Source organism: Trachypithecus francoisi, unplaced genomic scaffold (genome assembly GCF_009764315.1).
Source record: "Trachypithecus francoisi isolate TF-2019V2 unplaced genomic scaffold, Tfra_2.0 Lachesis_group21, whole genome shotgun sequence".
Classification (NCBI taxonomy): Eukaryota; Metazoa; Chordata; class Mammalia; order Primates; family Cercopithecidae; genus Trachypithecus; species Trachypithecus francoisi.
Genome location: NW_022681467.1, coordinates 54,268,201 through 54,291,865, shown reverse-complemented (window position 1 = coordinate 54,291,865; position 23,665 = coordinate 54,268,201). Strand labels below are relative to the sequence as shown.

At 44.3% G+C, this 23,665-nt stretch overlaps 1 protein-coding gene across 1 annotated transcript in view; it reads left to right on the top strand.

The window, feature by feature from the left end:
* Positions 1–23,665, top strand: part of APCDD1L (APC down-regulated 1 like) — a 57,049-nt gene that overhangs the window by 23,413 nt on the left and 9,971 nt on the right. The window contains exon 2 of the mRNA XM_033186874.1: positions 21,651–21,789. Within this exon, the coding sequence (XP_033042765.1) occupies positions 21,651–21,789 (139 nt within the window). The remainder of the gene's footprint in view (positions 1–21,650; positions 21,790–23,665) is intronic.

Here is a 23,665-nt window from a genome sequence, read left to right as displayed (position 1 = left end):
ATAGGATCGTATTTACCAGCTTGTCTTTCTGTGCCTTTTGCACTTGCACATTTTAAGAAATCCTTTGCTAGCTCAAGATTATAAGATATTCTTCTACATTTTCTTCTAAAAGCTTTAGCATTTTACCTTTTTGTACATTTAAGTTTTTTCCCCCCATTGGAAGTTGATTTGGGGGTATGAACTGACTTCTTTTTCCTTTCCACGGGGATAACCAACTGTCCTGGCTCTATTTCTTGACCAGCCCTCTCTTCTCCACTTATCAGTAACACTGTCCTGTTATCTAGCAAGCCTCTGTAAATTTCAGGAGTCACCATCTGAGCTCTCTGTTCTATTGTTTTGGTCAATTTGTTTATCTTTTCCCAGAATATACAATGCTACAGTTACTCGAGTTTTCAATAAATCTTATAAGAGCTCTGATGCCCCTGTATCTTACTGTTTTTCAATTCCTGACACCTTTGCTCTTTCATATACATTTTATAACCACCTTCTCAAGATCCTAAAAAAATAAGATAACCTGTTGGGATTTTGACTGAAATCTATTATACCTATGAACCAGTTTGTAGAAGGTAGACATCTCTTAATATGTCTATCCTTGAATATATCTCACTTCATTTATTTATACCTTTAATGTCTTTCATGAAATTTTAATAATTTTCTCCAAACACATCTCGCATATTTTTATAAAATTTATTCCTAGGTATCTTATATTTTTTAACTACTGTTGTAAATGATATATTCCCTCCCCACAACTATGTGCTGTTATAAAATATAATTGATTCTTATATATTGATTTCTTTTATCCAACCATCTTTCTAAACACTTATTATTTCTAATAATTTGTAGATTTTGAGTTTTTACATAGACAATCATATCATCTACAAATAGTGATCATTTTATTTCTTTTAAAATACTTACACCTTTTATTTCTTTTTCTTGTTTTGCTGCAAGGACTGTCAGTAAAACATTGAAAGTCATTGTCATTCATTGTGATGGAGGCGTCCTTGTCTTTTTTATTCCTGATCTCAGAAGTTCAGTATTTCATCACTAAGAAATATCATTTAGAATAAGCTTTTTGGTATATAATGCCCTTAATCAGCATAGATACATATCAAACTATTTCTCATTTTTAAATTATGAATGGGTTTGGAATTTTATCAAATGCATTTTCTGCATCTTTGAAAAGATCTTTTAATCTGTGAATGTGGCAAGGATATTTACAGATTTTTCTAATGTTAATGAGTTGCATTATTAGGATAGACCCAACATGGACATAATGTGTTATCTTTACATTCCATTTACTCATATTTTTTTACGACTTGTGCAACCATGTCCATAAATGCGATTGGCCTATACCTTTCCTCTCTCATACTGTCCTTAATTTTTCCTTTTCACACTGCCCTCAAAAGGATTCAGGGTCTCTGTCTTGCAAGAGTACTTTCCAAAACCCGGAAGGGTATCGAGTGTGAGAACCCTAGCAATGTGTTCACATGGACTTAAGTTTTTGCAAACATAGCAGATTTCAACATTAATCCTTGAAGAGACAGTCTCTTCCCACTCTGTCTTTTGCTGGTTCTTTCACTGGTTCTTCACACTCTCCCTTTTGCTGTGAATGTTGAAGTGACCGCGGGCGCTTGGGGGATCAGCTTACGGAGAGGTTGTGTTGAGAATTATTTTAGTTAGTGCCGTTAAGTTTGTGTGTTATGCAGCCACTTCCATGTGTCATTAAGTTCTCGCTAGCAAGGTCAGTGTAGGACTGGCTTCCCCAAATACCCCTGCTTCTCACAGTCCTATCTGCCCACTGTCATGGCGTGAAGATGCACCACGAATGTGTCCTCAGCACCAATCACTAGAACCATGGGGCAGTGGAAAGACAGGTGTGAAATGTGCAGAACCAGAAGCTGGTCTAGGGAAAGTTGTTGCAAATCTCATAGCTTATACATGAAAGAAACTTCATAGAAGTTTTCCAAATTTGATAATCCTAAAAACTTATGATATTATAATAATGAGTTGTTAAGCTGAAAAAGAAATCTCCTGAATGATCGGCAACAAAAAATATTTTTACAACGAAGGAAGAAGAAAGAATAAGCGGCCTTTCTACTCTTGCCATAGAAAATGAAAATATGAAATCTTTGTCGTGTGAAGAGGTAAAGCCAACCCAATCTAAAAAGTGTAGGAAAACACTATTGTAGAAAACTCAATTGAATAATTAAAATAATATACGAGTTCTCTACATTTTGTTGTGTTTGTGGTACGTGTCAGCTTTATAAAATTTGTAATTTATTGTTATTTTCCAATTCTAAATATTTACTTTTATGCCAATTTTGAATTTTTGTATGAATTTCCATTCTTTTTCTTAAGAGGGCCCCCGAAATTGAATAAACTTCAGGCTCTACAAAACCTAGATCTGCCATTCATACTAAGAGCTCACAGAGTGAGTTGGAGATTGCACCCTTTTTCTACTTTCTGGACGAGTTTATTTAAAATTGGAGTGATACTGTTCTTTTCTTCTCTTTTTTTATCCAGACAAAGTTTCACTCTTGTTGCCCAGGCTGGAGGGCAGTGGCGCAATCTCGGCTCACTGCAACCTCTGCCTCCCAGGTTCAAGCAATTCTCTTGCCTCAGCCTCCAAAGTAGCTGGGATTACAGGTGCCCACCACAACATCCAGCTAATTTTTTTGTATTTTTAGTAGAGACAGGGTTTCACCATGCTGGCCAGGCGGATCTCGAGCTCCTGACCTCGTGATTCGCCCACCTCGGCCTCCCAAAGTGCTGGGATTACAGGTGTGAGTCACCGTGCCCAATCCTAATTTTTTTTATTTTTTTATTTTTTATAGAGATGGGTTTTCTCCATGTTGCCTAGGCTGGAGTCTCAAACTCCTGGACTCAAGTAATCCACCCGTCTCCGCCTACCAGAGTGCTGGGATTTCAGGCGTGAGCCACTGCACCTGGCCTGCCTGGTTTTGTTTGTTTGTTTTGGTTGGTTTGTTTGATTAGTGTTTGGTGTTGGTTTGGGTTACATTTGGGGCAGGGAGCAGATTTTTAAATTATTCCTCAATTTCTTCAACACTTACAGAACTATTCAAGTTATAAACACACACGTTGGATCATAAACTTTTTTTTATAAAAACATGCTGGATCTATAGTTTTGTCTCTTTTTCATTCTCAGTAATTTTAATCTCTCCTCTCCTCTTTTCCCCCTACTCACTCACTCTCCTTTCCTTTCTTTCTTTTATTTGATCAGTCTTAGCAGAGGTTGATCTAATCTCTCAGGGGTTTCACAGAAGCAACTTAGACCTCGTTCATTCTCTCTTCTAGCTTTGTTTTCTATTTTATTTTTGTTTTGTTTTCTATTTTATTTTATTTTGGCTTATTCAATTTTTCTATTTCTAACTTCTTAAATTGGATGGTTACCTTTAATTCTTAGGCTTTCTTCTTTTAACAATATGCTCATAAGCCTATAGGTTTACCTCAAAGTATTGATTTATCTGCATTCCATGAGTTTTCATGTGTACTATTTTTACTTTTTGCTTAGTTCTAAGATCTGTGTTCTTTTGATTTTGATTTTGATTTCTCCATTGATGCCTGAGTGTTTGGGAAGTGTTTCTTAATTTCCAAACACATAGAAATGTTTGAAATATTTTTATTACTGGCTTTTAATTTATCTGCATTGCAATCAGAACTATAGCCTGTATAATACCAATTCTTTGAATTCTTTGAGACATTGTATGGCCTAGTATGGGGTCAGTTTTTGTAAATGTTGTATATGTGTCTGAAAAGAATGTTCACACTCTAATTGTTGGACACAGTAATATATGTGTGTGTGTGTGGTGTGTGTGTGTGTATGTACATTAGTCCCTCCCTTAACCTCAGGGGAGGCATTCCAAGACCCCCAGTGGGTGCCTCAGACTGTGGATAATACCAAATCCTATGTCTACTATGTTTTTTCCTCTTATCGCATTGTATAGGGCAGGTAATGTATATGTGGATACACTAGACAAAAGGGGGGTTCACATCCTGGGTGGGATGGAGCAGGATGGTCGAAGATTTCATCATGCTACTCAGAACAGCACTCAATTTACAATGTATGAGTTGTTTATTTCTGGAATTTTCCATTTAATATTTCCACATCATGGTTGACTGCAGGTAACTGAAACCATAGAAAGCAAAACCGCACTTGAGGGGACCACTGTGTACACTATGCTTACATAACACACATGCATACACACACATACACACACAGATGCACGCACTGGCACACACATATATATGAAAGGAATTAAACTTGTTCATTGTGTTTTTTAAGCTTTTGCATCATTGCTGATCTTTTCTCTACTTGGTCTATAAATAATCAGAAGAGTTGTGCAAAACTATGCCATTATAATGATGGATTTGTCAATATTTTGCTCTAGCTCTAGCAATGTTTGCTTTGTATGTTCTGATATGGCCATCTTTTCTTGGCAGGCTGGACCTTTTGTGGAGTGACCACCTTTATCCTTAATAGTGCTTTTTATTGCATATCCTACTCTAACTGATTTTGATGTAGCCACCCAGTTTCCTTTTACTTAGTATTTGGCAAGTTTTGTGAATTATTTCACTTTCATACTTTCTGTGTCCCTATAGTTCAAGTATGTCTGTTGTAAATAACACATAGCTAGGGGTTTCAAAATCCAATTAGATAATCTCTGTTAATTGGTAATTAAATCCATTTACATTTTTTCATATTTGTTTTTAACCATCTTTTATTTCCCACAAACTACACTTTTTATGCTCCTTTTCTCCTTTCTTGCTTTTTTTTTAATATTTAAGGAATTAGTTTATTTATACTTACTCCTATTACTTTATCTTTCTTTCTTCTGGTTTGGAAGTTACACAATGCTTCTATTATTTTAGCAGCTAACTCTTGAAATTATAACATCTTAACTCTTTTCCTGATTAATGCAAGAAATTTAGAACACTAACCTAATCATTTATCTTCCAAATTACATACTTCTGTTTTCCAGTATTTTTGTTCTGTCCTTTTCCTCTTTTCTTAACCCCACAAAATTAAAGGGTATTATTTTATTTCTTCATTTAAAGAATTACATTTTCCAATTCTTTGCTTGTTATTTCTTCTCAAAACTAAAACCTTCCCAGCCTGGCCAACATGGTGAAACCTCATCTCTACTGAAAATACAAAAATTAGCCAGGCATGGTGGTGTGTGCCTGTAATCCCAGCTACTCGGAGGCTGAGGCAGAAGAATTGCTTGAACCTGGGAGGCGGAGGTTGCAGGGAGTCAAGATCATGCCACTGCACTCCAGCCTGGTGACAGAGCAAGACTTCATCTAAAAAGAAAAACAAAAAACAAAAAACAAAATAAAACAAAAAAAAAACCTTCCCTCCAGTAAATTTTCCTTCCTAATAAATTCCTTTGTTTAGAAGTTCATTTAATAGAGTGTAGGATGATGAACACTTTCAGTATTGTTTATTTGAAAATGTCTTTGTTTTGCCCTTGTTGTTGAAAGAGTGTTTTGATGGGTACACAAATCTAGGTTGGTGACTACTTTTTGTTTGGTGCTTTGCAGGGTCAAATGTTTATTTCTTTGGATTTTTCTTAATCCCACTTGGTACTCATTGTGCTTCCAGTAGTTTAGTGTCTTTTATCACTTCTGGAAAATTGTTAGACATTCTTCTTCACTGATTGCATCTCCTCTACCCCTTCTTTTTTTTTTTTTTTGTCTTTATGGAAGACATTAGTTAGACTGTCTCATGATAGCTCCTATGGCTCTTAACCTCTTCATCTTAGTTTGCATTCCCTCTCTTTTTTTCCTAAATTTTGGGTAATTTCTTTACATCTATTTTCCAATTCACTAATCTCCTTTTCAACAGTGTCTAATCTGTTCCCTGAACCAGCCACTAAGTTCTTATTTCAAAAATGTTATTTTTGTTTCTCCAAGTTGTATTTGTTCATTTTCCAGATCTGCTTGATGATTTTTACGGCTCATGCTGTTTGCTCATTTTTAAACTTCCATGTTTTATTTTATTAAACATGTCATGTGTGTTACTCTATATTCTGTGATAGATAATTCCAATATCTGATATTCATCTTTTGCTTCTGCCAGCTGTTACTCCATAGTGGATTGTTTACTTGTGTATTGGGGGATCTTTGAGAATTCAGATTTATTTGATCTTAATCTGTGAAAAATATTATAATTGAAATACTTTCTTCTAGAGATTATTTATATTTGCTTCTCCCAGGAGCCAGGGGCATCAGCAGCTTGGGAGCACTCTAGCCCCTGATCTGCCCAACCTCATGCCACAGGCAAAGAAGACAATGACATCTGTCCTCTGGAGGGGCTCTCCAGGCCCCCCTTAAGCTCACTTTGGGAGCCAGAGAACTCAGAAGCTTCTCTACTTTATGAAAAAGCATAATTTATACCAAATCTAGTTAGGCACAGTGGGGAAGGCCTTCAGAATATTCAGATAAGCTGTACTGCAGAAGCAGAATGCTGATTTGCATTTTTTAAAGATCATGCTTGCTGCTCCGTGGAGAATGAATTACAGGGGCCAGAGTGAGTGCCAGGGAAACAGCGAGAGGCCCCTGTCAGCCTTTCATCTGAAAAATGATGGTGACTTGAGCCAGAGTGATGGCAGTGAAAATAAACAGAAGGGTATGAATCCAAGTTAATGGAGTATATGCTTATTAACTTGCGCCCCTTGTTTATTTGTAGGCATGGAAATGTGTGATTAACCACAAACCTTCATTAACTTGTCATTTCCCTTCCAATATTCATATGTTAGACTTGTAAAAATGAAAACTTCGCTTTCTATACTTGCTAATATCCAGTGTGGCCCAAGATCTAAGGACACAGGCACTCTTGTACATCACTGAGGGAAGATCATTTGAAACAGTATTTTTGGAGGACAATTTGGCCAAATCTCTTGACATGTTAATGCACATTCAATTTTTCTGTTAAGAATTTCTCCAATGGAGACCCAGAATATTTATACCAAGACATATTTAAAAGGGTGTCCAATGTATTGTTGTTTTGATAATTGCATGTGTGTGTGTGTGTGGTGTGTGTGTGTGTGTGTGTGTGTCTGGGTACCACGACCTAAATGACCATTAACAGAGGATTGCTTAGCTACATCAAGATTAGTCTAAATAATGGAATACTATTTTGTCTTTTCCATAAGAGATAAGTCTGCAACAGAAAACTATCTCTGATAATTTAAGTGTAAAAAGCAAAATGCAAAACGATGTCTGTAGAAAGATTGCAGTCATAAAAAAATAAAAAATTAAAAAAAATAAAACTTTAGTAGCAGAGATCGGCATGAAACCATTTTTCTGGCAGGATACACAAGGAACTGTTAAAGTGATTCTGTTTGAAGGAAGCAGCCAAAGCTTCAGGGTAGGAAGAGACTTGCAGCTTTCATTTGACACCTTTTTTTATACATTTTGAAAATTCCACTGCAAGCCACATATTGCTTTTGTTTGAAGAGTTTAGCCTGTTTTTATTGGACTCTTCTTGATTAGGGCACCGGCCTCCCTGAGTTATTACATCTCCTGCTTCTGCCCCTGCATCATCTCTGATTTCTCTGCTGCAGACTGTGAATGTGTGAATGTGTGTTAGTCCCCACAGTCTTAAAAAAAAAAAAAAAATCAACCGTCCACAAAGATAGCTAAACCTATTGTTCAGTTAAAACAATAGATTTCAAATAATAGGTATAGGGTGACCCCATTTTTATAAAAATGATAATTGGATAAATACAGGTATGTATGTATAAGAAAAAAAAAGCCTAGAAAGATTTATTTATTCATTCAGCAAAAATGTATTGCCCGCCTACCGTGGGCCAGGCATTGTTGTAGAGATGGAAGTTCAGAGGGGACCAAAGTCCCTGTGCTGTGCCTTTCGGCACCCCCAGACTCTAGAAGCTGGAGGGTAATGTACAGCAGCAGGTTAATGGCAGTTCACTCTGGGTTAGGTGACTGTGGACGTGCTTTTAAATCATCTTTGTGCTTTTCTGCATTTTCTGATTTTTTTTTTCTTTGCCCTGTGTATGGCATAAAAGAACTTACATAAAAATAATAATTAAACCATTAAGCACAATCTGTCTCACACATCTCCCTGGTTTTGATTTTCTTCTCTGTCCATAGCCAAGTTGCTACACTCATCCATGCAATATTTGGGACACACAGATGCTAACATATTTTTTGTTGTGTGTATGGAAATTAGATTTAACTTGGCATCCTGCATTTTATCTGCAACCCTATTTATCAAACAACTTGCTCCCCATTCTGACTGTGCCCCCTTCCCTGGCCTCTGCCTGAGCCTTCTCCCTAGAGCCACTTCCCTGGGGACTCTGCCTCTCCAGAGGCTCCAGCCCATTATCGTCCCTGGGTGCTGTGTGGAGAGGTGACTGGGCCCAGCTGGGTGCCCTCTCTAGATGCTCAAAATGTACCCTCTAAGTGTGGTACTCCTCCCCAGTTCTCTATCTCAGACACCTGCACCCCATCCTTCCCATGTCCCAGGCTGAGAAGCTGCACCCCACTTTACCTTACAAGGTAGCCCCCCCATCTTTGGCGCCAGCCTCAGAGCCTCCTTGCTCAGGAATTGACTTGGTACCCACAGGCCCTCTCAAGTCCTTCCTTCCCCAGCCCTCAGATGTGCACGACATCATCTTTAATGCAAGCCAGCAGGGGCCTTAGAGCCTGGGCCTCCCACCACCTGTCACCAGGTGCCATTCCGGCCATTTGGCCACATCTGATTGTTACTGTTCTGTAATTGAGTCAACATTTCTCTCCACATCAACTAGCTCACTCTCACTTATTTTTAAAAATAATCTATCCCTCTGTGCCTTAGCCTCATCCTAACAGCAACCCAGGATTGACGTGTCAGTTATTGAATTGAGTCAAAATAGACATGAAATTAATCCAATGTAAAATGTCCACCATGGACCCCTGGAACGGTGGGCAGTGCCACCCAGGAGGCACAGCCAGCGTGGAAAACACTGCTTTTCAAAGCACACACCTGATCTTACCCCCTGCAAGCCCCCTGCCCACCTCCTGGAGAACATTCCAGCCCCGAGAAGCAGCGGGTAAGGCCTCCCTCTGCACCTGCCGCTCTGTGCTTCTCTAGCTCTCCCCATGACAACCCTCTGTACAGTGCCACCATCATGCATGGACTAATTACATCCTCCTCCATCTCTCTTTGCTGGTTCACACCTCCCTGCTACCTTGCAGCTCCTGCCTGGAGTGCCCATTATAGCTCTCTCCATCTGTCAAGCAGTTTCTTGTCTTGCAAGACCTCAAAGCACACATAGGCAGTGGGGCCCCTCTGGAGGCCCCTCTTCTCTTTGAGTTCCTTTTGGTAAACTGGACCAGTATTAGGCAGAATAATTGGCTTGGAATGTCAGACCCTGAGCCCTTGTAGATGCCTCTGTGCTCTGCAACCCCATGGCCAAGCACATAGTACGTGCCCAATAAATGTTGAGCCAAGACCAGGGCTGTAAGTGCAGATGGAAAGAGGCTAGGGGTTTACAGTTACTGGACCCAGTTTTGAATTTGGGCCTCTCCACCTGAGGGTTATGTGACAGAGGCAAGATACTGTCAGGCTTTCCCTTCTGAGCCTCCGTTTTGGGGTCTGTAAGATGGGGGCAGTCATCACCCCATCTGGAATGTCTGTGATAAGGGTCGAGCAGATCCATGAATGTGGGCTTCGAAGACTCCAGAGCTTTACCAAAGACGTGCATCTTGTTATTGTGGTGGTAACCATGATACTCTGATGACTCACCCGCTGTGGTCATCCAGTTAGCACCGCTTTGCCCCCTTCCTGAGCTACATGTGCTCCTCCCAGGGTAAGAGCACAGCTGGGCCGGGGTCATGAGGGAAAGTGAGAATTGCAAGCCTGTTTATTTAACATTTAGGAAGCCAACACATTTTCCTGTACCTTGTCTGCAACACTTAAGCCAATATTTGCATCTTTGGGATTCTATTTGTATGGTAATTTAAAAATAGGGTGCGAACTTACAGGCGGTCTTTCTCCTGAAACTCTAAAAGCACATTAATTTTCTAGACGGTAAAATAATGCAATAATTAAATATTACCATTTATCTTAAAATCTGGTAACTCCTAGCAAAATGGGTTTTTCGAAACATGATGTAGGTTTTCCCACAAAATTGCACTCTAGGGAAATTTCTTAGTTTGAATGTATGAAAGAGACCACGAACTTAATCTCAACACAATGTAAGAAAAATTGATTTGTTAAATTACAATAATTTTCTTGCATTTAAAATCTCAGTGCTTCCTGTCGCAGCTGACCCAAAGGCCCCCGTATATGTGTCTTTGGGGAGAGGCCCAAGGAGCTGAGATGTCTTGTTTCATTGTTTATGAAGCTTCCCACATGCCCTTTTATGTGGTTCCAACTGGAGCTTTTGTTTTGTTGCAAACTTCTCTGAAAGAGGCAACGCTAGGTGACCCTTCGCCCTTGCCTTCAGTCTCTAAATACGTTCTCTGCGCGAGTCGAGTGGAAAGGAAGATCTCCCACGTGGAAGAAAGTCTGGGCACCAGAGCTGGCCTTGGTGGGCTCCTTCTTCCCCAAGGACTGGGTGGAACGAGGGAGGCTGGGTGACCCTGGGCTGGAGGCCGAAGCTGGAGCGGGCGGTGTGAGGGTTCGCCACAGTAGCCCAATCGCCCCAACCAAAGCTCAAGAGGGCCCCCTTGTGGAAGCTCCCAAGAACAGCTCGGTGAGTGGTGTGTTTCCCCCCACGCTGGGGTTCCTCTCAGTCACCCCCGACATCTTGGGGCAGGTCTCAGATCCAAGGATACTCAATGGAAACCACCATCCTCCATCCCTGTCTCCTCAAAACCTAAATATTTATGCGACACGGCAAGATTCTTGGCCCCTCTGGGGAAGAGCTGGTGGAGAACCAGTTGCCAAGGCTCCATGAAGAGTTCAGTCCCTCAAGCTGGAATCCCAAGAGTACTTCTCAGGCACCCTTTCTGGGTTCTGAGGGGTCTTCACTGTGATGTATACGAATATCTTTCTTGTTGAATGTGTCCAAACCTTGTGATTATCTTGCCAAAGTCCTCTTCTACAGAACAATGAAAGCTTCAGCCTTCTGCCAAGAGAGCTAATAAGAGTTCAGTCCAACGGGAGACTCCCAGATACACATTCTGTTTGGCAAACACTGACTCCTAACTACACCCCTTAGGGCAGTCACCAGGACATTTAGTGAGATCCAGGCACGTTCGGAACCCCTGCTACACAGTGATGCTACAAGCTATCATCATCCCCTCACCGGCTCCTCCAAGCACCAGGTGGGATGTTGGCATCAGTGGACAGCATTGGCCAAGTTTGGTATAAATAATGTCTACAGACCAACGTGCAAGCTGGGAACACAGCAGCTAAAGTTGGGCTAACAAGGCCTTGTCTCCAAGACACGGGAACATCTGGGTGAAAAGGGAAATGCTCCCATCCATCACCCTGCTGCCTTGGCTCTTTAGAAACAGCTGGCCCGTGGCTGGGATGTTCCAGTTTCCAACTGGGTGGGAACTCCGGCCAGAGCGAGAGTAATTAGCGTTATCATGGGGCCGAGGGAGAGTTTTCATGTGCACAGTTTTCATTCTGGAACATTCCTAAACAAACAAACAGAAAAACCTAGCTTATGAGCCAGGCTTGGTGGGCCAGAACTCATCTCCCCAGGCCCCCATTCCTTTCCCATTCTGTGGACTGTGCACTTCCTTTCTCTCAGCAGGAGAGGCTAAGCAGAGGCCTCAGGGAGGTATCCACAGTGGCCAGCCGCTTCCTCATACACAGCGTTTTCCATTGTGACTTAAGCACATGTCACACAAACATAAAGCAGTCACCTTCTCCAGGTGGTACCAGGCAAGGCCCACCTTTGTCCTCCATCCCGTGGTCCAGCCTGACCTGAGACTTTTCATGGAGAACTGGGGGGCCAGTAGCCAACCAAACCCTGTCCCTTTGATCGCCTTTCACCCCGCGGCTTCTTAATCCAAAGGGCCTTCTGCTCCTCACATCCTCAGACCCACTCTCCCAGGTACCCAGTTCCTCTTGACTTTCTCAGGGCAGCCTTCAACTCTCTGAGCACACTGAGCAGAGGAGGGCACATTCCAAAGGGCTGGGATGCTGAAGGTTGCGGGGAATGGAGGGTGCTTTTTTTTTAGAGCATATCATTTCTGTGTTTCCCAAGATAGCAAAGTCCAACCCACTTCCCAACCTGCCTCCCAGCCCTGAACACAATGATTCTCAGATTAGGTGGATGAGGAGATTCAATTATAGCCAAATGAGAGACATGTGAGGTATCTGAGGACCAGCCATTCACACCAGAGTTTGGGGATGGGCTCCTTAGAATGCAAAAGGGTGTCTCCGTATTTCTGTTTGCTGATGCAGCATCCAATAGTAGCGTCCAATCTGCAGCCTTCTCGGGGGAGTTCTGGTGGAAACCCCACATGCCTTTTGTGCAGTGACTTCATTGGAAAGTACATCTCTGGCTGTAGCTGTGCTGTGATGGCTCTGTTTCCATGGCCAGTCTGAAGTTTACTGGCCACAGAGCAGGGGCCACCGTCGCAGCCAGCGTATCTCCATTTGTAAAAGGCAGCCTCCTCTAATCAAGAGAGGTTATTTTTTGGGTGGGGAGTCATTGCTGAAAGTTTTACTTAAAATATGTGTAAGCTTCCTCCAGGTCCAAACATTCTAGGTGAATTACCTCAAGCTGACGGTTTTGAAATAAACTAAAGGGTTTCAGACATTTTAAGAAAAAAAAAAAAAAAACAGCAAATCTTAATCCAAACCTCAGTATATAAAACAGAGCAACAAGTAGGGACCGTTTTGGCTAAAGCTGGGTCAAAGACTACATCCTACCTACTGGGTTGCCCTATCTGTTTCAAAAATAGCCCCAAGAGTCTTCAGAACCCAACTTGAAAACATGTGATACAGCAAAGTGTAACATGCATGCTCCATCCTTGAGCTAGAGCTCTGCTGTCTAATCTGGCAGCTGCCAGCCACATGTAGTCACAGGGCACCAGAAATGTGGCCTGTCTAAATTGAGTTGTGCTATAAGTATAAAATATACACCAAGTTCTGAAGACTTGATATGGGGGGAAAAAAAAGCACATAAAATATTTCATTAATTGTTGTATTTGTTACAAGTTGAAATATAGTACTTAGAGCCAGATAAAATATATCATTAAAATTGATTTTACCTGTCTTTTTTTAGCTTTTTTAACGTGGCTACTAGAAAACATGCACCAATAAAATCACGTGCAGGGCTGACATTTATGGCTTGCATTATGTGCCTATGGAGCTAGTGGAGCCTTCCTAGGGGGTACAGGACCATGTCAGGATCCTGGTTTCACTAGGGCAGGTTCCAAGGGTGAAAAGAAGCTTTGAAGCAAAGTACCTGGCATTTGCTTCTTAGGCCAGATCCAGCCTATCTAAGCCTGTGACATGATCTGATGCTCACACACTAATCTCCCTTCACCTACTTCTCTTTCCTCTCTACCTGCTTGGATCAACCTGGCCCCCAGCCTGCTGGGAACTCCCTGACTGATCACCCTTTCACCCTCAGCCAGATTCTTGGCAATCCCAACAACTGTAAACCATCTCTTTCTCCCCTCCCGCTTCAAGCCTGACTCTAATGGCCACATCCAGAGAGGTGGGAGAAGGGTCATCAAGGAACTCACACACGTGCTACTATGGACCACAAGCCATTCATTAATTCAATGAAAAGTAGTCACTGTAAATAGCATGTATTGAACACTTAGTATATGAAGGCATTGTCCTAAGCACTTTCCATGACTTAACACAACAAATATGTATTGGGCATCCATCAGGCACTGTGCCAGGTGCTGGAGAATCAGCAGTGAGCAAGAGAGATGAGGACTCAGCCCTCAGGAAGCTGGCAGAGTAGTGGAGTCACAGTGAGAGGAAGGGAGAAATGAGGGAAGGGAAGGGAAGGGAAGGGGAAGAGGGAGGGAAGGAAGGAGGGAGGGAGGAAAGAAGGAAGGAAGGAAGGAAGGAAGGAAGGAAGGAAGGAAGGAAGGAAGGAAGGAGAAAAGAAAAAGTTAAGAAGCCTAAAGTGACAGCCCACTAGCAGTGAGCACACCTAGCACTCAGATCTTGGTTTCTAAACACCATTTTTCAATAAAAGGAATCAGAGCTCCTTGGAGAAATGGCCAGTTTCAGGGATGGGACTGAAAACAATACAAAATGAGCCTGGAAGATTTTCTGGCACCAGGAAATGAGGAAATACTCCCCCCAAAATGACAAAGACATACAGAAAGGACACAGGAGATTAACTGGAGGAGCTCCCAATGGCCAAATCAGGGACAATTTGAGCCACAAAATAAATAATGATAGTAATGTGTTATAATCAATAAAGTAAAAATAAATATTCAGGAGTTCATAGTAAGATAAATAATTGAATAAAAAGATAAATGGGAGAGAAGGGACAGTACATTTTTACAGCACAATTACAGTTAATAAACTCAGAAAGAACTGGGCATAGTGGCTCATGGCTGAAATCCCAGCACTTTGGGAGGCTGAGACAGGCAGATCTCTTGAGCTCAGGAGTTCAAGACCAGTCTGGGCAACACAGTGATACCCCGTCTCTAAAAACAAAAATAAACTCAAAAAGAGTAATGGAACTAGAGAATGACCATTTGGAAAACAACACCAATAATAATTGTAGGCAAGAATCATTGACACTTATCAATAGATGCTCAAATTAGTGGGAGAATGTATAATGAAATACAAGGTATTTCCATTATCTCTGAGTATAGCCCCATAAGGTAATTTTTAATCACAGAGAGAAAAGTAGTAATTTAATAGTAGAGAAACTTGGTAGATGCCTCCTTAAGCCAGTGATCACAGTCAAGATCATCAGGAATGGGATGATTGCCTTGGTGTGCCTCCTGAGATGATGCACTGGGAAGGATACACCATCACTTCCACAACATTCTTACCAGAAACTTATGAGCAGAATTTACTCATGAAGAAACATCAGACCATCCCAAACTAAGGGTACTACAAAATAAGAGCCACTACTCTTCAAAAGTGTCAAAGTCATAGAAGACAAAAAGAAAAGAAATGTCTCAGATTGAAGAAAACAATGACAGCTCAATACAATGTGGGATCCTGGATTGAATGCTGGACCAGAAAGGGGACATTAATGGGACAATGGGTGAAACTTGAATTAGGTCTGTAGACTCGTTAAGAACACTGTATCAATGTTAATGTCCTGGTTCTGATCATTGCACAATGTCTGTGTAAGATGTTAACTTGTAGAGAAACTGGACAAAGCATACACTAGAACTCTTTCTACCATTTTTGCAACATTTTTGTAAGTCTGAAATTATTTCAGAATGAAAAGTCAAAAAAGTAAATTGAAGCAAGAAAGCAGATAATAAATGCCAGATGTGATGAGTGCTGCACAGGAGAGAAGAGAATGGAGTGTACAGAAGAGGGATGCCTGGAAAGGATGCGCTGCCAGGAAATGCCATTTATGCTGAGACCTCCGTGAAGACGGAGAGCCCAGCACAGAACAGAGAATGGAACAGCACAGGCAATAGCCTCAAGGCAGCCAAAGGTTTGCCCTTTCAGCACTAGGGACTCACAGTGGAAAAGCACTGTGGGATGGGGTGGGTGATCAGGTGGTAAAAAGGCAACCAGTTTCAAATGGCTTCAGAGGCTACACAAGAAAGCTTGAATGTTGAACTGAGTGCACTGGAAAATCACTGAAGTTGTTGGCCATTGTTTAAATTTCCATCAAGACATTAGGGATGGTTTGAAGTTATACTCTGATGTGAGCCTATTTGATTAATGCCAATCTCTCCAGGAGAACAGGAATTCTGACCATTATGTGCAGCCATATAGAACCAGAGTCCATTTCAGTTCCAGGCATACAACAGGCATTCAATAAGTATTTGGGGCTGGGCGCAGTGGCTCACACCTGTAATTCCAGAACTTTGGGAGGCTGAGGTGGGCAGATCACGAGGTCAGGAGATCAAGATCATCCTGGCTAACATGGTGAAACCCCGTCTCTACTAAAAATACAAAAATTAGCCAGGCATGGTGGCATGCACCTGTAGTCCCAGCTACTCAGGAGGCTGAGGCAGGAGAATTGCTTGAACTTGGGAGGCGGAGGTTGTAGTGAGCCAAGATCGCACCACTGCACTCCAGCCTGGGCGACAGAGCAAGACACTGTCTCAAAATAAATAAATAAATAAATAAATAAAAATAAGTGTTTGTGTGGGGGAGAAGAAATGAATGAATGACAGTTGGGTCACCTGGGGAACCTCAATTTTGGATGGTCATTGTTATCTGCTGTGGGTTGAATGTAACCCCCCAAAAAAGATATGTTCGAGTCTTAACCCCCAGTACCTGGGAATAGGACCTTATTTGGATATAGGGTCTTTGCAGATGTCATCAAGTTAGGATGAGGTCATGCTGGATTAGGATTAGGGTGGGCCCTGATCTAGGGATTGGTGCCTTTATAAAAGAAAGGAGAGGGAGATTTGGACACAGGTGCAGACAGAGGAAACACACAAATAGGGAAGAAGGCCATGGGAAGATGGGGGCAGAGACTGGCATGATGCAGCCACAAGCCAAGGGACACCTGGAGCCACCAGGTCCTGGGAGAGGCCCTACCCACACCTTGATTTCAAACTTCAGACTTGCAGACTCCAGACTGGGAAAGGATCGACTCCTGTTGCTTCAGCCACTCAGTATGTGGTCTTTGTCGTGACAGCCCTGAGATGCCCAGATGCTCTCCTTTTGCATGCCTCAGGTGAGGTGACCAGTTCACCTTGAACTGCTCCTCTCTCCATCTTCCACGCACCACCCTCAGGCCATTTACCACACCCACGAACGAGTCCCTTGTACATCTACTTATTAAACACGATTTCATTAAAATATAAAAAGAAAATAATTAAAATAAAATACTTAATATTTTAATATCAAGTTCAGATCAATCCCCTTTTAAAAGTCAGTCCTCAGCAAAACAGGCCGTGCAAGTACAAGGTTGTTACGGTAACTACCGACACTTTTAACACCTCCTAAAATCGATGCGTGACTGTTGGAATACGAAGTGCTCGCATCGCGCCTAAAATCACCTCTCACCCCACCCTGCATTCATTAGTGCCTTGCTTCGAGAACCTCAGAACAAGCAGATTAAAAGAGAAAAAAAGTACTTTTCTTTTGCTTTTACCCCCAAAAGAAAGGTACCTGAAAAGCTGATATTTCTCCATCTGCTCTGGCTACAAAGCTCGCATCTTTTCTCCACCCTCTTCTCTCTTTGATCCATACCTGCGTTTTTCCTGATCTTTGAAGAAAACATAAATTGTGGCCCCAGGAGTGAAACCTGTCTAAGCCTCCACTGTTCATCTGCAAAATGGAATAACCACACCCACCTAGGAGAATTGCTGGGGAAGGGAAGTAAGAGAAGGGTACAGAGTGTGGGATTCCATCTTTATGAAATATCCAGAATAGGCAAATCCACAGAATCGGAAAACGGAGTCATTGTTGCCGAGATCTAAGAGGAGAGGGGAGCGGGAGTGACTGCTGATGGGCACAGGGTCCCCTTCTGAGGTGATGACAACGTTCTGGAATGAGATCATGGTGGTGGTTGCACAGTATTGTGAATGTACTAATGCTACCAAATGGTTCACTTTAAAATGGTGCCTTTTTTTTTTTTTTTTTTTGAGACTGAGTCTCACTCTTGTCACCCAGGCTGGACTGCAATGACATGATCTTAGCCCACTGCAACCTCCGCCTCCTGAGTTCAAGCGATTCTTCTGCCTCAGCCTCCCAAATAGCTGGGATTACAGGCGTCTGCCACCACGCCCAGCTAATTTTTGTACTTTTAGTAGAAACAGGGTTTCACCATGTTGGCCAGGCTGGTCACAAACTCCTGACCTCAGGTGATCCGCCCACCTCAGCCTCCCAAAGTGCTGGGATTACAGGTGTGAGCCACCGTGCCTGGCCAACAGGGTACCTTTGAGGTTAGGTGTATTTTACTGGGTGTATTGTGTTTTATTTGGTTAAGAAGCATCTGTCTGCAGAGGAGTGACAATGGCCAAGTCCCTCCACTCCTCCGAACTATAGTTTCCTCATCAGCAAAATGGGTTCATTGACCGAACCCATGTCACAGGTGGTTGTGCCAATGACACCTGTCAATCCTTTGGGCTCTGCCAGGGTACTGATACGCTGCCGCTGGGAGGGCTCAAGGTCATAATGCAGATGAAGCACCTGACCTTGGGCCTCCCACTCAGGAGACACTGGGCACCACTTGATGATCTCAAGACAATCTTAACCGAGTGCCCACACTTCCGTGTGTGCTCAGCGAGTGTTCTTTCCCCGGAAGGCCCCAGGCAGGTCCATGTGGTATTTGTTCATGAGGCCTGTTTCTGGTGCTCTGATTCAGGATGACACATCAGCCTCAAGCAGGTCATATTTTAAGCTCCGGTAGCCTGGTCTGAGCCCTTGGGAACTCCAGATTTAATTCTTCAGGTAATTTGAATGATGCTATCTAATTTCAAGTGTCCTGCTCTTACGAATGCAAAAGCAGCATAATTTTTAATTAGTGGGTAAACAGTAAATAATGAATGACGGTAAGTGGACACCACTGTTAATTAAAAATCCATGGTTGATAAAAATCAATTTGGTCCATGCATTTAACTCCCGTCTATCACTTCCCTGCAAAAAGTTGTGTAACCCAACCCACCACACCATCTACTTGCAGCTATTACTTCTTTAGTTAAGACTTTTTTGGAGGAAGAGAAAGAGGAAGTGGAGGGAAAGCAAAGAAAATCCAACATTCTACCCCAGGAACTGTGTTGGAGAAAATGTCATGGAATCATTTATAACTGGTCAGTTTGGCTTTTGCCACCTTGACGTTGAGACTTCATGCATGACCAAGAGGCGACATGATGCTCCTCAAGAGGTGCCCAGCATTGCTTCGCATTTGTGTGTACATGTTCCGAAAGCAGCCACACTTCGCTGTATCTCAGAGTCTCCCAACATAATTAAATCCCATTTCCTCACAGAAAAACAAGATGAATAAAATGCACTCGGCAGAAACACAGGATCTGAGGATTCACGACAAAACACCATGTTAAGGGCCATCTAGTCTCAGTGACTTCAGGGAGGGTGCAGAGGGGAAAAAAGTCTTGTTTTCTTTTGAACAGAAAAACACTTCCTCAAGAGCCCAAGTTTTGTGGAGACAATGACAAGATAATTTGCAGGACCCCTTCACCATTTCACTCTGAAACGTAAGCTGGATTTTCCTACCAGGCAAATATTGCTGACCCCTTTTGATCCTTTTCCTCGCTCTGTTTTCATCCATTCCCCCAAATCAACACTTTTGGACAGGTTTCATTGACACTGGAGATGTTCAAATTAACCTGCAGAATTGAATCCAGGGAATCCAATGTCTTCTGAAGAAGCATATTGCAGAAGCCCCCAAATGCACGAGGTGTTGACACTGACGTGCACCCATCAGCTCAGGACTCCCGGCGAGTTGTATAGGGACCTGGCCCAACTTTGGTGCCTACCCACCCACTACAACGTCCTGCCACAAATTTCTGCAAATTAGACATGCTAAGTTAAGACAAAACAACCACAGCCTCTCTCTTTCAAGATCCTGCTGGCATTTCATTCACGTCGTAGAGCAGCCCTGAGTGCTGATGAGTCGGTGTGGTGACACCTTGGCCCGGCTGGGTGGTTACTTGTTTTCATTTCTCCTATTTGGCTAATTAAAGGCAATAATCAGTTGCAGGATGAACCAAGATTACAACAGGGACCTGGGGCTACACCAGCATTTGTACTCATGCCTTCGTTTATTCAGTCGGCCAATGTTTGTTGACCGCCCTGCGTTTTACCCCGCCTCCAAGTCAGCTCCTTCTGTGTTCTCTGGGGATGTAAGACAAGCACCGGTGAGGCCGTCACACCCCGAAGTCCAACAACCTGGGCTCACATCCTGGCTTTGCCACATCCGGGTGGCACGTGTCCGGTGGAAGCTAAGCCCATCTCTGAGCTGAGCCTGTTTCTCTGCCCATGAGAGGAAGATAACACTAACACCGACTCCAGGGTTATTGCAAAGATCAGATGGGAATAATGTATAGAAGTGCCAGGGGTCCGCACCCAGTTAACAGGCGCTGTCATCCCCCTCGTCATCATCAGTGTCACTCCTGCCTTCTCAGCTGATCACTGGGGACCCCAAAAGTCTCCAGATGCAACCCCCAACCTCAAGGGAACTGAGGAATCCACTCTGCCTCATTTTCCTAAAATACCCCTGGGGCACAGAGAGTTTGGGGTCAGGCAGCTCTGAGGGGGCAGTGGGGAGCCCTCAGCTCTTCTGAACCCCTGCTGGGAAGGTCTGCCTGCGAGGCCAGGAAAGGGACAGAACATGCCATCTGCTCACTTCTCAACTCAGCCCCCAACCCCTCCCAAGGCCTCCTGAAGTTTCTGCCAGGCCCCCACATCCCCTGGGCTGGAGCTCTAAGACTCAGCCCCTCCTGACCCACTCCAGCCCCAGGCTAGGTGGGAAGAGCCATGCTTGGAAGCTTCGCTGCAGGAACTGGGCCTCCAGGGCCAGGCCCGGCGCCCCTGAGCACAGCCCGTGGCTGGAGTATTTGGACGCAGCTCACTGCCGAGCTTCCCACAGCATCCCGTCATCTGGGCCATCTGAAGCCCATCAGCCCCGAGTGGAGATGACAGTTTCTGGGAGAGCTGCTGCTCTTTAGCAGCTGAAGGTCTTGGCACTCTCACCTCTGAGCAGCCCAAGAAGAGATCGTGAACAGCCCCACGCCCGGGCTTGACTTGTCTCCAGGCCCAGCCAAGCTCATCCAGGGGTCACTCCAGAGGATCTGGAGCTTGTGCTGCAGTGCCTGCTTCCCGTGTCCATCTTCCAGTCACCTTCTGCCCTGAGCCCAATTCCTCCCCTGGTGTCCAGGCTTAGGGAGCCCTGAAGAAAGGCAGGGCCCGCACTGTTTGTCCTCAGACCTTGGCCCAGGCCTCTGCAGCGGCCATGCACTCTTTCACTTGCCACATGTTCACTGAGCACCAAGTAGACAGCAGGCACCCAGCACCAGGTGAGACCTGAAGCCAGTGGCCTCGAGGGACCTGCTCTGTGCTGGGAGAGGCCAAGCAGCCCCCAGAGCTCCTTGGTGGAGGGGAGTGGTCTGCTCTGGGGGTGGGTTAGGGCCCCACTGTCCCCAGCACCTTAGGTCCTGAGTGCCGAGTGCCCTTTGTCCAGGAGCGTGGGTCCTTCTGCCCCTGGCGGGCAGCACCTGGTCACGGCGGGCAAGCCCGTGGAGGTTCTGGGCTTCTAGGAGTCTGCTCCACGCAGTAGGATTCTCAGAGGCCTCCCAGCCCCAGAATCTGGGACGGTCTCCATCTAGGAGGCTTGGATTCCAGGATGATCACATCTGGGAACGCAGGAGGAGATGCATCCAGGAGGCTGATTCTAGGGTCCTCAGTATGGGGAGCGCATCACTATCTCCAGAACTGGGGCACCCCGGGGACAGGGCTGCGATGGAGGTTGCGGGACAGCCCTGCCTGGCTCTCTGTGGCCACAGTGGGGTTGGGAGGGCGGATGGGGTGGGTGTTCTTGGGGCATGCTGGGGTCTTACCCAGGTCTGTCTGCTTTGCAGCCCACACCGCACTGGCGGCTGGGGAGGCTGGGGGCAGCCGCCTGCGCTGGGAACCCCGCTGCCAGCGGCCCTTGACAGATAGAGTGCCCAGCACTGCAATCCTGCCCCCACGCCTCAATGGACCTTGGATCTCCACGGGGTAAGACAGGTCATCCTGACCATGGGCCCACGGGCTCGGAGACTTCTACCTCTCTGAGACTCGGTGTCCAATCTTTGAAATAGGCATAATTCACATAGTTATCCAAGAGGCCCGCTATCTGCCAAGCTGCTGGCGATGCTTGCCTCCCCTCCCAGACTGCAATGGGAGGGAGGGACTGTGTTGGGCATCACGTCCATGGACAAAATCCATTCAACACCTTGAGCACCTATTATACAAACTATTACGAACTGAGTGCCCAGGGTCAGCAGCGGGATGTGCCCTTAACATTTGAACACATGAATGAATAGTATAAACTTGAGATTGCACTAAGCTCTTCAATGAAGGAAATAAAACCAAGGATGTGATAGCAAGTGACCTGGAGAGTTCTTTAGAGAGTGATCAGGGAGGCTTCTTGGAGGTGGTGATATCAGCTGAGAGCTAAAAGGAGAGGAATCAGCCATCTAGAGGGCCAGGGAAGAGCCAGGCAGAGGGGGCAGCTGGTGAAAGGCCCTGGGGTAGGCAGTGGCAGGCCAGGGAGAGCCTGGGTGCACCCGTCTAATTCTGTCTAACCTGACAGGCTCACTCAACATTTCAGAGGCTCAGTTGCTGCTTTGCGGCCAATGGACTTTGCGTTCTCTCCTCATCTGTGGTGCACAAACCCTACAGCAGCCAGCTGAGTCCCACTCCTGGGGCAGGGATTGGGGAAAAGCGTGGCCCCTCCACACCTGGCACGTTCCTCCTTCCCCCAACATCCCCTCCAGGCCAGTCCCATTCTGGGGTCAAGGGCTGGCCTCTTGGTACCCTTCCTGTACCTCCTGAGGTCGGGCAGAAACTCCCAACTGCCAAACATCTGCTAGCACTTTGGGTGGAGGAAGGGATGTGAGTTCTTCAAGGCCACTTGGAACACATTTGCAGGCTCAGCCAGGTTGCAAGCAGTCCCCACGCCCACGGCACAGTTCAGGGGAGATCTAGGCATCCACTCGCCAGGGTCACCCAGACAGAACTGGGGTGCAGGAAGAGGGGACACTGATTGCAGGCTGTTCCTGCCCCAAGACAGTAACATTTTGAAGTAGTTCTTCTAAGAAATTTCTTCTAGAACTTTCTTCCTTGAAAGTTCCCTGCCATGCTCTCCAGACTGAACTTGCTGCTTCCTGGGAGAAGAGTGGGAAAGGGCCCAGAGCCTGGGAACCATCGAGAGGTCCAGTGTGACCTACTGTGTCCTCTTAGGCAAATCTCCCCTCTCCAGCCCTTGCCTGAGACCCTCAGGGGTATGGCTCACCCCTCCCTATTTTTAAGTACCTATACTAGTATTTACTTATCATTTTCTGTAAACCAACTTGCTTTTATTTACTAAAATATATTCATTTATTTTTACAGCTTTATTGAGGTATAATTGGCATACATTGACAGTGTAATGTGATTATTTTTAAAGAAAATGTAATATTATCCTGGATTTGGGGACCAGAGCCACTTGTCATAAATTAAAGGTAACTGTAAAATTAAATTCAACGAAAACAAAACAACATAAATCCTCTCTAGATCTGTTGCCGACCCGAGGCTCTGAGTTGCTCTCTCTGGGAGAACAGGGAGGTTGGCACTAAAGGCACATTAGCTCTGACCAGAGAATTTCCCCTCAACATTATCAAAAAGATGGAAGAAAAGAAAAGGGAATTATTTCGTTGCTGGGTGATAACATGTTTCCTCTGCTCCAACAGCCCTGCTACAAAAAATTTCAAGAAAATAGGCTGGGATCACGCCTGTAATCCCAGCACTTTGGGAGGCCAAGACGGGCAGATTGATTGAGGTCAGGAGTTCAAAACCAGCCTGGCCAACATGATGAAACCTCATCTCTACTAAAAATACAAAAATTAGCCAG